The following is a 16,338-nucleotide window of genomic DNA, read 5'->3' as shown; positions in this document are numbered from 1 at the left end:
TTTACATACATATCACGAGTTTCTCAACACGCGCCCGATCAGCCACCCGCTCGGGGGCATTCATTCGATCGAAAAACAAATATAATACAATTAAAGCCCAACCCCAGCACCAGCCGGCGGGCGTTTGAATGCATCTCAACCGGTTGGCTGCGTGAACGCCAGCTCCACGCCAGTTCCACGCCAGTTCCACGCCAGCAGAACGATCCACGCCATCGATCGACGCAAAAAGAACCCCAACTGGAGCTGCTATCACGTAACGCAAAACCAGACCCAGGATCGGGTCCGCACATTCATCACCATAGCCGCCATAGTCGTCACACACGCACACGCACACGCACTCCCCGAGGTGATTTACGTGACACATTTCCCACCGGGGCCCGGGTGCGCCCGGTTCTTTTTGGCCGGTTCAGTTGCGCGCTTATTGAAAACCGACTTGACGCACCACCGGCATGTCAGAGGACAGAGTGCAGCCGTTGTGGCGTTTGGTCAGCTTGCGTCAGTTGCATTTCACCGGTGCGCACCCTTTCGAATGGACCAAACGTCCCGAACGCAAACCGGGACCATGCCGGAGATGGCGTGATGCAAGAAGAAAGGAAAAACCTGCTGCCCGAGTGCTGCCCGAGTGTGACACTTACCGACAGCCCAGCTCGATCCTCGATCTAGTGGCACCCTACCGTGATTAACCCCGATCTCATCGCCAATCGCCCGCGGCACTAGGCCACACTCTCGCGCTCTTTCGCCTAACCCTAAGGGCTGACCCACGTTCCAGGACGCGCACAGGGTTCCGTTCATTCATCGCCCATCTGGAGGGATTCTGGGCCGTCGGCGACGCGTGGACGCGTGTGCGTCGCGCTAAATTGAATCACCACCACGTTACGCAACGGCCCGGGCGTGCAAGTTGGCCCAGTTTGAATGGACCGCGACCAGACGGGGCCAAGCCCGGTCGGTAGAAAGTGAGTTTCCGCGCTCTCGGGAACCCCCAAGAACCCCAACCGGTCTGGTGTGGTCGCGGCATTGATGAATGAACGAGCGCAAGATTGCTCAAGGCGCACGTCACGGTTGATTTTCGCGCCAGGGATCGCATTTGCGCTCCACTCTTCGCTTTCTTCTATTTGTTTAGGGGTTGTTCTTCGTCACGAGTGGGGTTTTTTTTTTTGGCAACCCTGGTAAGGCGCGCTTGGCGTTCTTGCCGCACCAATTGGCGGCCGTGTCGAATGGGCCTAACTACGCGCGCGTCACCCTAATTACCGTCGAACACGCCGTGCGTTTGAGAGGATTCGCACAAAACTAGGCACCGGTGGTTTTGTTTTCCACACGACCCCTAATTGAAGGGGGTTGTCTCCCGCCGTGGGTCCCTTGCGGGCATATGAGCGTTAGCTAGACTTCACTCCAGTACCAGTGGCAACAGCAGCGAAAGTCCCGAACGCGCTAAGCCACCTGGTGATGAAATAGTCAATCAAAGTTAATCACATCGACCAGCACGCAATTTCGCGCGACAACACTCGCGCGTTAGACCGACGGGCCCATACGGGCTGTCCCGCTCGTTACCTGCTGTTTAGCGATGAATTTTATGATCATAATTGAAACTGGAGCACGATTTGCGAATGCCACGCTGTATGCCACCGGGTTGTGCAATGTGCAGGGAGAATTCGGGCCACCGAAAGGGCCACACGGGCAGACGCATTAGCGCTTCAAGGACGTGGATCGCATGCAGCCAGGCTCGTCGCTGGATTAACTTGGTTAGCATAAAGAGGCGATATTTCTTGCCATAATAGGCGCCAGCTCTACCGCGTGCTGGTGGGTGCTTCCTTCGTTCGGGATGCATGGCAAAAGCCACCAAAGGTGACCACCCATCTACGCGGGTCCCTTTGCTTCATCGCACATATCGTGGCTTCATCGTGCCGCTAGGAGACACAAACCGATCCCATATCTTCCTTGCTGGCGCGCTAACAACCTTCTCATTAGACGTAATTGCAGTGGCGCTTGGTTGAGACCTCACGAACAGGCGGTGAACCGCAAGATAGATCGCACAGATAGCAAAAGTCAAGTGCATGGCTTGAAGCAACGAGCACCCGATCAGGCAAATGAAGATGTGAGCCGATGCAGACGACTTCGATCAATGATGGGTGATGACGATGATGATGGTACCGGTGTTCGGATCGTCGAAGCATGGAATCGCTACACCTCTTCCGAGATTAGTTGCGGTTTCGTAGAAGCAGGTTCGGAGGTTTCTCGCTCGTTGCATAGCTTCAGTGGTTTTGGCTTTTTTGTCGAACGGAAAGGACCGTACGTTCCTAGATGCATTTTGCGAAAAGGAAGCACCTTGCGTTCAGCCCTTCCATCAAATCAGTCCATCCAGGATCCCTTCCCAAACATCATTCCTAGCTGAAGGATAGTTCATGATACCTGAAATGAAATAGAGCTGCACTGGAAATATCTGTCTCGGGTGCCGGCATTCCGTCCACTCGATGGTTGTGGCGTGTATTATCGCTTCTGCACTGCCCACCAACGATGCGCCTGGTTGGTATGCAATTTGCACCACACGTGTCGAATCTCATCTACTGCGGAGCTAAAGTTTTACGACGAATGCAATTCGAAACGAGCGTTGCCTGGTGTCTACATTTGCATCGGTAAAGTTACAGTTCAATCATCTGGGTTGAGCGAGCGTTCCATATGCAAAATATACAGCACGTTTCCATGAGATATTTGGCGTCCTCGACATGGATGCTCCGTCGAAAGTCGAAAAACTGCATTATGAGATTTTAGCTTCATAACATTCCACAACAACACACACACACATACACACTACGATTCACACCCAGTCCAGCCCACATCACCCACAACACGACCGACGATGGGCTGCAGAATGAAACCGAGCCCATAATCAACGAGCACGGCCACTTCATTTTGTTGACATTGACATTTTATAGCGCCCGTGGCCACATGGAGCCACCCAATCGAACTGACGTCGACAATCGCCAAGCCGAGGCACTCCTGCTGAATGATCCTTCTTTTATAGTCCTTCTGCGATGCATCGAGGGTGGCCATTATGGGGTGCCAATTGCTTCGTGGTTGCTTCATGCTGCGCCCCATTCTCAAGATGTCTGTTTTTTTTCTTCTTTTCCCTTTTTCTTTTTCTTCTTACCTCGACCCATTCGATGTCCTGCACGCAACCCTCGCAACTTCCGCGATTGGTAGCCACCGTTAGCGACTTGCTTTCTCCTGTTCCTTTTGGTTCCTGCCCTCCACAGTGGCGTGTCGGCGAAAGGAATCAAGCAGAAGCGCCTCGTCATCGATCTGAGAGATCCGACCCTGCTGACCGTCACCGATCCGTCCGTCTACTTTCCCCGCCCATCGGTTTCCCCCACCTACACCACCTCCACGTCGTCGTACTTCGGATCACCACATGCCACCATCGCTGCCCCATACGGACACGGACCAACGCGTGTGGTGTCCTCCCTTAAGCCGACGACGCTTTTCAACGGGAACCTGTTCCAGTACTCCAACTATGGCTCTCCGTTTCCCTTTCTGAGCGGCAACCATCTGAGTCTGGACGACGAGGAAACGTACATTGCGGACGGTCGCATCCTGAAGCAGTACGCCGTGATGGAATTCCACGCGGAGGAACGCGAACGCGATCAACACCATCAGCACCAGCTGTTGCATGGTTCGGGTGCTTTCCGGACACCTGCCGGCACGCCCTATCCCACTACCACGTACTTTAGTAAGTTCAGTCCTGCGAACACGTACGAGCCACTGTATGGGTCAGCTTTTGCTCCACAACTGCCTCAATTGCCCACTTTGGTGGACAACTTTAACCCACGATTCGGTGTCCAACATGAGCATCAACGATCGCCACTACTGACGAAGAACCACGGTCCGATCGCGCTGGGTTCCGGATCACTAGGATACATCCACGGACCCAATGGGGTTACCGTTGGATCGGGTTCGCTCGGGTACATCAGCCACCAGCAACACCGCGAAACGCTGGCCGAGTTGATCGAGCGGAAAAAGTCCAAGCACCTGCCTAGCCCGCTGACCTTTGGCCATAATCATAACTGAGCTTGGTTCCAGTGCGCCATACGATGATTGCTGACTGGGAATGGCGTGTGGTATGATTACCAGCGTCGGAGAGTCGTGTACAGCGCAGGGCAAGGATGCTAGCATGTAAATAGAGGGCGGATGGCCTCGAACATATCGTCCTATTGCGGCGGCTAACACGAAACCGCTTCACTGTTAGTTGCGAGAGTTGCTGTTTTTTTTCTGTTAATAAAGTGTAAACTAAACTATTTTATTCCTATTCTACTTCGGTTTCGTTGGCTTGATTGTGATTATGTGATGACAATTTTGAGAACTCTCTATCGTGGCTGGGAATTAGAAGTTCATCCTCGGTACAATGTAACAAATCACCGCTTTAAATCGTCTGACATGATGCATCTCTGCGCATATTTGAAGCATTAGCTCGAGATCGAGAAGACAAAAAACCCACTTATCAAGATTATTGTCCACCAATAAGTGCATCGATAGCGCGACGGCGCGAACTACACGTTTCTTTAGTACGCACGTTGACCATGGCTTAAGGTGGCCCACGTTGGATGGGTTTTCTCCACTTCAGACAAGCAGAAGTTGTACGTCCAGTCCGGTATCGAAGACATAAAGCACGCTTAAGAGGGCAAACAACGCTGTTAGAACGCATTTGTTTTTTTTTGTTCACTCTCTATCAAGTGCCACCGAGCTCCAATCAACCTGGCAGATCGATCTGTGATTGATATCGTTATCAGTTAATCCTGGCTGCAGCGACAAGTTCACTGCCACTGCCGGCGTGATGACCCTGGTATATATAGTGGACCTCAGCGTAACAGAAAGCATACGAGTACCGGACAAGATGTCGAACAAGATTGCAATCGTACTGGCTCTGTTGGCTGTGGTGATCGCCTGTGTTCAGGCCCACAACGAATCGAAGCGTGGGTTCGTTCGCCCTCTGCCGCGGTTCCACCCGAGACCGCACTACGCCATCGGTAACCAGCGCATCGTCGGTGGATTCGAGATCGACGTCTCCGAGGCTCCGTATCAGGTGTCGCTGCAGTACAACAAGCGACACAACTGCGGTGGTTCCGTTCTATCCAGCAAGTGGGTCCTGACGGCTGCTCACTGCACGGACGGTGCTTCGGCCAAGAGCTTGAGCGTGCGCGTCGGATCAACTGCTCACGCTTCCGGTGGAACTGTGGTGGCTGTTGAGCGCGTCGTCCAACATCCGAGCTACGATGCATCCACGATCGACTTCGACTACTCGCTGCTGGAACTGGAGAGTGAGCTGTCGTTCAGCGAGGAAGTTACACCGGTCGCACTTCCGGAACAGGATGAGGCTGTCGAGGATGGAACCATGACGACGGTGTCTGGATGGGGCAACACCCAGAGCTCTTCGGAATCGAACGCGCGCCTGCGTGCCGCTAACGTGCCGACCGTGAACCAGCAGCAGTGCCATAAGGCCTACCAGTCCTTCGGAGGTGTGACTGAGCGTATGCTCTGCGCCGGATACCAACAGGGTGGCAAGGACGCCTGCCAGGGAGACTCTGGTGGTCCGCTCGTTGCTGATGGCAAGCTGGTTGGTGTTGTCTCGTGGGGCTACGGATGCGCTCAGGCCGGCTATCCGGGAGTTTACTCGCGTGTGGCTAGCGTGCGCGACTGGGTTCGCGAGAACAGCGGTGTGTAAGGACATCCAACTACGCAAACGAATGGAACTACAACGAAATAAATGAATACGAGCATTAAAGAAAATCCCAACACGCGCAATTATTCGCTGATTACAAATGATGACGATCCAGACGACACAGTCAATTGATTGCTCTCATTGCTCCCACGGAACTTGTTAGCCTACGCGAACGTCTAGAGACGATTCACCGTTTTATTCATCAAAATTCATAATCATTAGCGTTGGAGACATAATAAATGGAAACTACTCCCGACGTTGCACAGCTACTTGTTGAATTTTGATTCCAATTGAATTGAATTTGGATTCAAGTGATCCCACTGTAGCTTGTAAAGTATCAACTATGGCAAGCTAAAAATAGCATTTTCATTTGAAGCAAGTTCGTTCAGCTCATCAATCTAAAATAGGTCGTATATAAAAGTTTAGATACAAAACTATTTTTCAAATGTTTATGCATTTGTCCAAATGTTTCAAATGGCTGACATTATGCCGTTACAAAACCAGCCACGTGAGGGAATAAATGTATTGATTTTTGGTTTAAAATATTTCCTTTTAATATGTTAGCTGTTGTTATAGCACTATTATATCATTACTATTCAAATAAATTTAAAAACTATGATTTAAACATTCAATCTATTCGCTACGCTAAGCGCGCCTGTAAACGTCAAATAAAATACCTCCCTACTGCAGCACAACTGTCAAAGCAACGTGCCAAAGGGCCCACCTGTCATTCGGGAGATTATTGCGAACTAGTTTTGCTTACGTTTTCCATGTGCCGGCCCTTGACTGAAATTCGCTGAACTCCATACGATTAAATCTGCATCAACGATGGTGAGTAACGGGTAGTGATGCACCGCAGTGCATGATGCAATATGGTGCTTATAATTCGTGATAATTTATGCGTTTCATCCATCGATCACAGGCGAACGAGCGGAAGGGAACGTTCAAGGTGGAATACCTGCAAAAAATTGAACGAGAAATTCAGGACCGCTGGCAACGGGACAAAGTGTACGATGTGGACGCACCGAAGGAACCGCGCAAGCAGAACGATGAAAAATTCCTGGTCACCTTCCCGTACCCGTACATGAACGGGCGGCTCCATCTGGGGCATGCGTTTTCGCTATCGAAGGCAGAATTTGCCGTGCGTTACCACCGGCTCAAGGGAAAGAAGGTGCTGTTTCCGCTCGGATTCCACTGCACTGGCATGCCGATTAAAGCGTGCGCCGATAAGCTAAAGCGCGAGATCGAGCTGTACGGATGTCCACCGGTATTTCCGAAAGAGGAATTAATAGTGGTGGAAAAACCCGACGAGCACGATGTCGTACCAAAAGATAAGAGCAAAGGCAAGAAGAGCAAGGCGACGGCAAAGGCCGGTACGGCGAAGTTTCAGTGGCAGATCATGCAAAGTCTGGGCCTGGGTGATGATGAAATCGCCAAATTTGCCCACACTGACCACTGGCTGGAGTATTTCCCTCCATTGGCGATACGCGATTTGAAGGAACTGGGCGCACACATCGACTGGCGTCGTACCTTCATCACGACGGATGCGAACCCATTCTACGATTCCTTCGTACGCTGGCAGTTCAATCATTTGAAGGCCCGTGGAAAGATTATGTACGGCAAGCGCCACACGATCTACTCCCCAAAGGACGGCCAACCATGTATGGACCACGATCGTTCGTCCGGTGAGGGCGTTGGTCCGCAGGAATACACTCTGATCAAGATGAAGGTGACGGGTGTGATCCCCGGGAAGCTTGCGCAGGTTGCTGGAAAGCGACCGGTTTATCTGGTGTGTGGCACTCTGCGCCCGGAAACCATGTACGGTCAGACGAACTGCTGGGTGCATCCGGACATCAAGTACATCGCGTTCGAGACGGCAAAGCACGAGGTGTGGGTTTGTACGCGTCGTGCAGCACGAAACATGGCCTATCAGGGCTTCACTACGGTCGAGGGCGAACTGAATGTCCTCGGTGAGCTCGTTGGGCAGGACATCATGGGTCTACAGCTGTCCGCTCCACTCACCTCGAACAAAACCATCTACACACTGCCCATGCTGTCGATCAAGGAGGACAAAGGCACGGGCATCGTGACATCCGTACCGTCCGATTCACCGGACGATTACGCCGCACTGGTCGACCTGCAGAAGAAGCAACCGTTCCGGGAGAAGTACGGCATCACGGACGAGATGGTGCTGCCCTTCCAACCGATCCCGATCATCGACGTGCCTGGGCTCGGAAACCTGTGCGCCGTGTACGCGTACGATAAGTTCAAGATTCAGAGCCAAAACGATCGCGAAAAGCTCGCCGAAGCCAAAGAGCTGGTCTATCTGAAGGGTTTCTACGACGGCGTGATGCTGGTAGGCGCCCACAAGGGCAAAAAGGTACAGGACGTAAAGAAGGACCTCAAGCAGTACCTCATCGATCGGAACGAGGCGGATGTGTACTACGAGCCGGAGAAAACGATCATGTCCCGATCGGGGGATGTATGCGTGGTGGCCCTTTGCAATCAGTGGTATCTGAATTACGGCGAGGAGAGCTGGCAAAAGCGAACGACCGAGCATCTGCACACGATGGAGCTGTTTCACGAGGAAGTTTCGCGTAATTTCGAGCACTGTCTCGATTGGTTGCACGAGTACGCCTGCTCGCGTACGTACGGACTGGGTACGAAGCTGCCCTGGGACCAGCAGTGGCTCATCGAATCGCTTTCCGATTCCACCATCTACATGGCGTTCTACTCCGTCGCACATCTGTTGCAGGCTGGCTCGTTCCGAGGTGAAAAACCAAGCCCACTCGGTATCACTGCCGTGGACATGACACCGGAAGTGTGGGACTACATTTTCTTCGCCGACTCGAAACCTCCCGCAAAGAGCCGGGTCAAGCGGGAAGCACTCGATCAGCTGAAGCGCGAATTCAACTACTGGTATCCGGTTGATTTGCGAGTGTCCGGTAAGGATCTGATCCAGAACCATCTCACTTTCTTCCTGTACAATCACGTAGCGATCTGGCCGAAAGAACCCGCGATGTGGCCAAGAGGTGTACGCTGCAACGGTCACCTGTTGCTGAACTCCGCGAAAATGTCCAAATCGGACGGTAATTTCCTCACGCTATACGAATCGATCGGCAAGTTTAGTGCGGACGGAACGCGCCTGTGTCTTGCCGACGCCGGAGACAGCATCGAGGATGCGAACTTTGTCGTGACCAACGCGGACGCAGGTATCCTCCGTTTGTACACCTTCATCGAGTGGGTGAAGGAAACGCTCGCCTCCAAACCGCTGCTGCGAAAGGGACCACAAGACGCGAGCTTCAACGATCAGGTGTTCCTGAGCGAGATGAACCTGCTGACGAAGCAGACGGACGAGTACTACGGCAAGATGCTGTTCAAGGAGGCCCTACGGACGGGTTTCTTCGAGTTTCAGTCGGCGCGTGATAAATACCGCGAGCTGTGCGGGTCGAACGGCATGCACGCGAATCTCGTGATGGAATTCATCCGCCGGCAGGCATTGCTGATTGCACCGATCTGTCCCCACGTGGCGGAACACATTTGGTGCGATCTGCTCGGCAATAAAGCGTCCATTTTGCACGCTTCTTGGCCCACGGTTGGTGCGATCGACGAGCGAAAGATCAAGTGTTCCGCCTACCTGATGGAAGCGGCCCATTCGTTCCGTTTGGCGCTGAAAAACGCCACCCAGCAGAAAGCGGGCGCGAAAGCGGGTGGCACAGGGAAAAGCCAACAACCTCCGGCCGCGAAACCCAGCGACGGCACCATCTGGGTGGCGAAAACGTTCCCACCGTGGCAGTCGTGTGTGCTGGACACGATGCGTGAGCTGTTCGAAAGGGAAGGTAAAGGTACGTTGCCCGATAACAAGATCATTGCAACGGAGCTCGGCAAGAAGGAGCTGCTGAAGAAGTACATGAAGCGGGTGATGCCTTTCGCACAAATGATCCGTGAGCGGGTGGAGGCTGTCGGTGGACCGGGCAAGCAAGCGATGGACGTGACGCTGGACTTCGACGAGCGAGAAGTGCTGGGAATGAATGCGGATTATCTGCGGAATACGCTCGAGCTGGATACGCTCACGTTTCAGTACACGGATCAGCCGGATACGCCGGAGAAAATGCGCGAAGAGGTCCGTCCCGGGGTGCCGTTTATCGTGTTTACGGTGAAACCGTTCGTCACGGTAACGCTCGAGAATCCGGTCGAACGGTCGGGGCTGTTTACGGTGACGACGAATCTGTCCGATGGCGACACGAGCAAGACGTTGAAGGAGAAGCTTGCCAAACAAATCGGATTCAAGGGTAAGCGTGGTGGGGGGCGTGATGCTGGCGTAAAGTGACCTGAAGGAATGATATTCATGGGATGGGATTTTTTACGTTTCTTTTTAGCCGATATGTCCGCGCTGGAAATCATGCGGTACGAAGATCCTGTGCTTGGCCCGCGAAGTCTTCCCGCGTTCCAGGATTATCGCGCGGGCAAGGTTACGATCGAGGAGGGACAATTTACGGTGGATATGGATAAGAAACAGGTGCTGCTTAGCAACGGTGCCTTCAAAGACTTGAACATTGGCACGAATTTTATCTACATCATCAACTGAGGCGAGCCCGTTCGTTAAATTATATTGAATTAATGCTGAAATAAACGATATGAATTCTTATCCACAAACCAATGATTCGTGGTGGTATGATCGTCCAAAGGAAAGAAATTGAATGTTAGAATGCTTCTTTATTTTCCTGTGGAACAATAAAAAACTCCCCGAGATCGAGCTCGTCACGAGCAAAATTGAGACGTTTTATCACAAAAGTAACAGGAGAGCATGCCAACTAAGAGGTAACAAAATGCCGTATAACAGAAAAAACAATTCACTCATAGATGGCGCTAAATCACTTGAAATATTTCAAGTGTGAAAATTTTCAAGAATTTTGACAGCGCCATCTATGATCTAATAGTAGAGGTAAATTTTAGACCAGTTAGCGCCATCTATGTTTCAATATAAGAAGCATTAATTTTGAAGCGTTTCTGCGTTTGAAGCGTTTCAATTTTTGCTAATTACACCTGCTACCTGGTATGCTCTCCTGTTACTTTTATGAAAAATTTTCTCCGTTTTACTCTACAAAATGCACGGTCAATGTTTTTGCTCGTTTTTTTCCTACTTTCACTTTTCACTGTTTTGTGCACTCGCTTGTAATTAGAATGTCCGTTGTGATTCGAAGCGTTTTCAATGCTTTGTGCCAACTGTTAGTTTTAATAATTCGTTGTTACCCTCATCCAAACTGTTGAAACACATGCAAAAACCTTGAAAATTTTCAATCTACAGTTTAGTTATAAAATTCTTTTATGTTTATCAATATAAATGCACAAATAAAATGATCATTAATTGTGAGAACAACATATCTGCTCGAATTTAAAGCATGTTCTGATTCGAGCAATGACAAACAGTTGTCAAACGAGAAACGTCTCTTGTTGTTTACATACAACTATTTGTTATTGCAACGGGCACGAATATTCCGGTGTGCTTGTTCGCAGCGAAAAAAAAGAATATAACGTTAATTCAAGTGCACCGCAAGTAAAACCAAACCATCCGCCAAGATGTCGTACATGTTAGCGCATTTACATAACGGCTGGCAAGTTGACCAAGCCATTCTGTCCGAGGAGGACCGTGTCGTAGTACGTTGAACAGCACAAGTATCCTTACCGAAGCACGTTCTACTCATGCTAACCATCCGGTTTTCTGTGTTTATTCCCACAACAGGTCATACGATTCGGACACGATTGGGACCCAACGTGCATGAAAATGGACGAGGTGCTGTACAACATCGCCGAGAAGGTGAAAAACTTTGCTGTAATCTACCTGGTGGACATAACGGAGGTGCCCGATTTCAACAAAATGTACGAACTGTACGATCCCTGCACGGTGATGTTCTTCTTTCGTAACAAACACATCATGATCGATTTGGGCACGGGTAACAACAACAAAATCAACTGGCCGCTCGAGGATAAGCAGGAGATGATCGACATCGTCGAAACGGTGTACCGGGGCGCTCGAAAAGGTCGCGGTTTAGTAGTTTCGCCAAAGGATTATTCCACCAAATATCGATATTAGAACGTCTGGGTAGTGGGCGGTAGGGTAAGCGTAATAATACAACTATTTATAAATCGATTTTAGAGCATAATTTTCTTTCGATGAACATTCGAACTTTTATTGCATGTTTTCTGCACCAAAAAACCCAGTAGAATTCGTTTGAATAATGTATTATCCCAAGGGTTTTAACGGCTTCTAGCCATGTCGTAAATATAAGCCTTTAACAACAGCAGGCATAAATCAATATTTTATTGTTAATATCCTAAAGCTCTTCATGGTACTCTCTTTTGGGTCGCAATCTACTTATATTACAGCTTACATCTTTAATATGATTCAAGTAACAATGCATACAAAAAATCGATAGTTTGAATGCACCTTTGTGAAACAATCTTCACTTTCAACCCTTATCATCGCTATTCGGTACTTTTTCGAACGTTTGTCATCATTTCCAACTAAAACTTCGATCCATTCCTGCCTGCAGCATCAGCGTGCTTTATTCGTGCTCATCTTAACCTTGACCATAAGCAAGCCGCAGTTCTCTCACAGAACCTCGGCCTACGAATTAATTGATAAGGCTTCTCTCTCCCACCCACCTCACCCCACCCAGCCCTATCCGCTCAGCTTTAACTGCCCTCCCATTAAGAGCTGGTCGCCTCGCAGAAGCACATAAAAATGATTTCGGCAAAGGGGCATCACTTTCGCCCGGGAGCACCATCCAATCCATCCCGTTTTCCATACCACCCCCACGAAGGGTGAGCGATGAGCGTTCTTGTGAGGCGAAAGCTCGCCCCCTCACAACCACCCACGGCGCAGCAGCACCGTAAGCCAAACCCCGGAACGATGTCCACACCTGAGTTGCAGGATGAATAATTTAGGAGAAAATAATCATCGAGCATAAGCAACTGGTGCTGGGTGAGAGAAGGGAGGAATGGGCCCCCGACCCACGCCCTCCCCCCCCCAACCCACGCCCACGCCTATCGGGGACTCGTTCACGTGGAAACTCAACCCGCGGCCAGCCCAGCAGCACGCAGGAGAAGGGTTATGGTGCCGGTTTCATTTCTTCATTCTTGATTTGTTCGTGTGGTGCTGTGGCGCGCGCCCGGCTCCCTTTCCGGGTGTGTGGGTGTGGGTGTGTGTGTATTTTTCTTCTTCTTCTTCTTCTTTTGCATCCACCGTGTGCCCTTGTCCTTGCACCATTTCCCTGGGTGTGCGCGCACCATCCACGGACGCGCTGTTTAAGGTTGTTGGAAGACGTTTCAATTTACGACATCGTGTTCCCGGAACGCGCTGCCACTTCTGATGGGAACGGTCGGTTGCTACGGCATGCGCACCAACCAACCGGCATGAACCGGTAGAACGGAAACGCTCGGAGCTCGGAAAACCCCTCCCCTTTGGCTTCTCGACTTCTGGGTCGCTTTTCCAGCTTTTCCAGCCACTATGGCTGAGCTGAGCTGGCCCGGAACCGGAACGTGAAGCGGCACAAAGATGGACAAATGATTGTGTGTCGGCGTCGGTGTGTGTGTGTGTGTGCCTGTTCGCGCACCCTTAGGGGGTGGCGTAAGCCCTTCATATGCAGCCACGAAGTGGAAATATATACACACACACGTACACACACACGCATCCGACCTGGCATCTGCCACATAGTATGACATTAGTTAAATAATCATGTCATGGCTTTTGTGCAATTTTCACCATGAATAATGAATACCTGTAGGGCAGAGGGACGGAATCTGCGAGGATGATACCGCAATGCGCGCACCCACACCCACACCCACACCCACCTCCGGCATGTATCACGGGATCACGGGCGTCCTTTTTCGCCGTGGTAGGTGATCGATTTAAAATTCGCACCGGTTTTGAGTTCGGGCGGCTCCATTCACTCGCAAAAACCGATGCACAGCTTCCGGTGGTTCGTGGAGGTTCGGAAAGGGCACCGATCCTTGCACCGGGTGAAGCCAAGACACATCGGCCACAACCGCCAACGGTTGAAGAGGGGATTTGGGATAAGAAAGCAAAAAAAAAGAAGAAAAGCAACGCCTCTTATGCGGTGCCTCGGTACGATAAGGTGTATAACGATGGTGAACAAATCCACCGGAAACGCCATTGAATTGGGCGATGCGAAAAAGGGAGGGAAAAACATCGATCGGCCTGGCCGGAGTAGCGGTGAAAATCAATATTTATCATTCGGAACCATGAATGGCGCTAACGTTGCTAACCTCCGTTTCCTCCGCTTGTACGGATGATGATGAAGTATCGATCGGAATGGGGTTTGGTTGGGAGGAAAAGTCGTTTTAAAGGTCGCTGTAGCATACGTACGTTAATCGCGTGCAGGTGCGAAATGATTCGCGACACATTTGCTCCGGTGATTGGTGGGGTTGGGTTTTTTTTATGCTTCTGTTGCTGCTTTATGCTTTTTTTTTGCGAGCGAATGATGGAAGGTGCTCGAACTCCGCATGGCTGGGTGTTGTCAAGTGGCAACGTTCACCGCCTGCTATGTTGGATGTTTTGGTTTCTGTAGCGACTAGTATTGGAAGAGTAAGAATGCTTTTCAAGCACACGTTTTAAATAACGGTTAAAAAGCCATTCTCACTGTTAGTTGTGAAATATTGGAGAGAAAACGTGCTGTAGTGCAGTTTGAAAAATGTTGAAAACCTGTGGCTGTCATTTGGATTTTAAAACACCTATGAACTACTTTTTTCTGGTATATCGCGATTTTATATAAAAGCATTAGATAATGATAACAAAACATTCTAGTTGATTAATTTTGATTATCCACAGGGCATGATGTAATTTGCCTAACGTAAACTATCGTCGTTAGTGAATTGAGTGTGTTTCAATAGACATATGGCTTTTTATTGCGATCATCATTAATTTTAGGTTATTTCCAGACAACGAGTCTGTGTGCCATTTATACGTGACCGTGATATAGTGGCCATTTAAATTGTTCTGGATCATTCTTTTGATACCGATCTGGACAGTGAACGGTCCCAGATGAAGGAAATTTGAAAACCTCCCATGGGTTAGCGAGAATATCGCGCCTGGAGCGACCTTCTTCAAAATTATTGCCCCAAAGTGAGCCGTCCCTGAGAAAGTGACCTTGCGCACACAAAAACTAATGCCCTCCCCCCCGCCCCAAAATAGCAACATTAAAATCAGATCCACCAAATCTGCCCTACATGCGTGTAATGAGCTTAACCACATTATTGCGAGATAGCCGTGCTGTTCCTGTTTAGTATTCTTTTAAGTAACCAACCGGCATGCGGCGATCAGTGTCCACGATTATCACCATTTTCGGTGCCATCGTTTATTGCGGTAATGACGCGTCCTCCTTTGAACGAGGACCTTTGAATTAACGTTCGCGCGCACACGTGTTTGAAGGTTTTATTTTTTTCTTTATGTGCACTTCTTGATTTTTCCGATTTTTTTCTCCAGTGGCCACCACCAGTGGAAAGCGGCAAATGAACTTTCGGATCGTAAACGGCACCGAAACGACGATCACGCTCTACCCGTACGTCGTTTCCGTGCAAAAGTGGACACCGTTCGTGAAGCAGCACATCTGCGGTGGAACGCTCATCAGCGACAGCTGGGTCCTAACGGCGGCCCATTGCGTCGAGTAAGGAGAAACAGGAGTGGCGAGTGTGCAGAGAAAAAAAAAGCATACCGAAAAAAGGTGTCCCTGACGAGGTATTCCTTTCCATTCGTGGTTTCCCACCCACAGTAAACTCACCCCCCAGACGTCGATGGTGCGGGCCAACTCGACGTTCTACGATCGCGGTGGACAGCTGCACCGTGTGGAGCGTGTGATTAAGCATGAGAATTTTTCCTACGCTACCGGTGACTATGACTTTGGGTTGTTGCGGTTGAGGCAGCATTTCCGGCGTGGTTCGTTCGTGAAGCTGCCACCAGGAAGGAGACGTTTTCCACCGGCGGAACAGTGCACGGTTACGGGCTGGGGTTATACGCTCGGGTTGGAGTCTCGAGACCGGTTGCGTCAGGTGAAGTTGCCGATCGTGTCGCAGAGTGTGTGCCGGAAGGCGTATGAGGGTACCGATGAAATTACGGCACGCATGATTTGCGCTGGGTATGTCGAAGGGATGCGAGATTCGTGCGATGTGAGTATGTGTTTGGTGGGCTACAGCCTGAAAAGCTCATGTTTACGGACTTTTCCATCGGCAGGGAGATTCCGGAGGGCCGCTAATATGCCGCGGAATGCAAGCCGGTATCATATCGTGGGCGATTGGGTGTGCAAAGCCGAACAAGTATGGCGTTTACAGCAGCATTGCGGAGGGTCGCGAGTGGATAAAGCGTCAAACTGGGGTTTAATAGAGTGAAGGCAGCATTGTAAATGCGAAATAAAACGTTCATACTGATTGTGGTGTGTGGTGATTGCAATTAATCCGAATTTACAAATGTCACGGTTGGAACGATCAAAGAGTGAAACGAACGTTACGATCATATTATAGTAATTGGCTTTGGAAGGGTAAAAGAGTGAAGTATACCTTTGAGAGCTAGTATCTAATAATATGTTTCATGATGATTTCTTTTACAAGTTTTA

General features: G+C 50.2%; 5 protein-coding genes across 6 annotated transcripts; all 5 read left to right on the top strand.

Moving 5' to 3' along the window:
* The first annotated feature begins 2,122 nt into the window (after nucleotides 1–2,122).
* Nucleotides 2,123–4,062, top strand: LOC128723975 (uncharacterized). The gene is made up of 2 exons (XM_053817740.1): nucleotides 2,123–2,209; nucleotides 3,199–4,062. Exons 1-2 carry the CDS (start codon nucleotides 2,123–2,125, stop codon nucleotides 4,060–4,062), a joined length of 951 nt encoding a protein of 316 aa, XP_053673715.1.
* An 819-nt stretch (nucleotides 4,063–4,881) lies between these two features.
* LOC128722487 (trypsin-1-like) lies at nucleotides 4,882–5,779 on the top strand. Of its 2 annotated transcripts, XM_053816152.1 has the most exons (2): nucleotides 4,886–4,972; nucleotides 5,027–5,779. In XM_053816152.1, the coding sequence occupies exons 1-2, from the start codon at nucleotides 4,886–4,888 to the stop codon at nucleotides 5,711–5,713; spliced, it is 774 nt and encodes a 257-aa protein (XP_053672127.1). In that variant the 3' UTR covers nucleotides 5,714–5,779. The 2 variants fall into 2 exon arrangements, with proteins under 2 accessions (XP_053672126.1, XP_053672127.1); XM_053816151.1 differs by having other exon boundaries at nucleotides 4,882–5,779.
* Nucleotides 5,780–6,608: 829 nt separating this feature from the next.
* On the top strand, nucleotides 6,609–10,355 carry LOC128723974 (leucine--tRNA ligase, cytoplasmic). Its single transcript, XM_053817739.1, has 2 exons — nucleotides 6,609–10,002; nucleotides 10,090–10,355. Exons 1-2 carry the CDS (start codon nucleotides 6,609–6,611, stop codon nucleotides 10,296–10,298), a joined length of 3,603 nt encoding a protein of 1,200 aa, XP_053673714.1. The 3' UTR covers nucleotides 10,299–10,355.
* An 851-nt stretch (nucleotides 10,356–11,206) lies between these two features.
* Nucleotides 11,207–11,804, top strand: LOC128723695 (thioredoxin-like protein 4A). Its single transcript, XM_053817459.1, has 2 exons — nucleotides 11,207–11,368; nucleotides 11,454–11,804. The coding sequence occupies exons 1-2, from the start codon at nucleotides 11,291–11,293 to the stop codon at nucleotides 11,802–11,804; spliced, it is 429 nt and encodes a 142-aa protein (XP_053673434.1). The 5' UTR covers nucleotides 11,207–11,290.
* A 3,236-nt stretch (nucleotides 11,805–15,040) lies between these two features.
* Nucleotides 15,041–16,106, top strand: LOC128723973 (trypsin-4-like). The gene is made up of 4 exons (XM_053817738.1): nucleotides 15,041–15,095; nucleotides 15,216–15,396; nucleotides 15,502–15,895; nucleotides 15,960–16,106. Exons 1-4 carry the CDS (start codon nucleotides 15,041–15,043, stop codon nucleotides 16,104–16,106), a joined length of 777 nt encoding a protein of 258 aa, XP_053673713.1.
* Nucleotides 16,107–16,338: the final 232 nt, after the last annotated feature.

This window comes from Anopheles nili, chromosome 3 (genome assembly GCF_943737925.1).
Source record: "Anopheles nili chromosome 3, idAnoNiliSN_F5_01, whole genome shotgun sequence".
NCBI lineage: Eukaryota > Metazoa > Arthropoda > Insecta > Diptera > Culicidae > Anopheles > Anopheles nili.
Note: the sequence above shows the minus strand (reverse complement) of the source record. Positions and strands in the feature narration are given on the sequence as shown.

Coding starts and splice junctions, on each gene's coding strand:
- LOC128723975 (XM_053817740.1), top strand. CDS start 2,123: ATGGGTGATGACGATGATGATGGTACCGGTGTTCGGATCGTCGAAGCA. Junction 2,210..3,198: donor CCGAGATTAGTTGCGGTTTC/GTAGAAGCAGGT, acceptor CGCGATTGGTAG/CCACCGTTAGCGACTTGCTT.
- LOC128723974 (XM_053817739.1), top strand. CDS start 6,609: ATGCGTTTCATCCATCGATCACAGGCGAACGAGCGGAAGGGAACGTTC. Junction 10,003..10,089: donor CAAACAAATCGGATTCAAGG/GTAAGCGTGGTG, acceptor GTTTCTTTTTAG/CCGATATGTCCGCGCTGGAA.
- LOC128723973 (XM_053817738.1), top strand. CDS start 15,041: ATGCGGCGATCAGTGTCCACGATTATCACCATTTTCGGTGCCATCGTT. Junction 15,397..15,501: donor ACGGCGGCCCATTGCGTCGA/GTAAGGAGAAAC, acceptor TCCCACCCACAG/TAAACTCACCCCCCAGACGT. Junction 15,896..15,959: donor GGATGCGAGATTCGTGCGAT/GTGAGTATGTGT, acceptor TTCCATCGGCAG/GGAGATTCCGGAGGGCCGCT.
- LOC128723695 (XM_053817459.1), top strand. CDS start 11,291: ATGTCGTACATGTTAGCGCATTTACATAACGGCTGGCAAGTTGACCAA. Junction 11,369..11,453: donor CCGAGGAGGACCGTGTCGTA/GTACGTTGAACA, acceptor TTCCCACAACAG/GTCATACGATTCGGACACGA.
- LOC128722487 (XM_053816151.1), top strand. CDS start 4,886: ATGTCGAACAAGATTGCAATCGTACTGGCTCTGTTGGCTGTGGTGATC.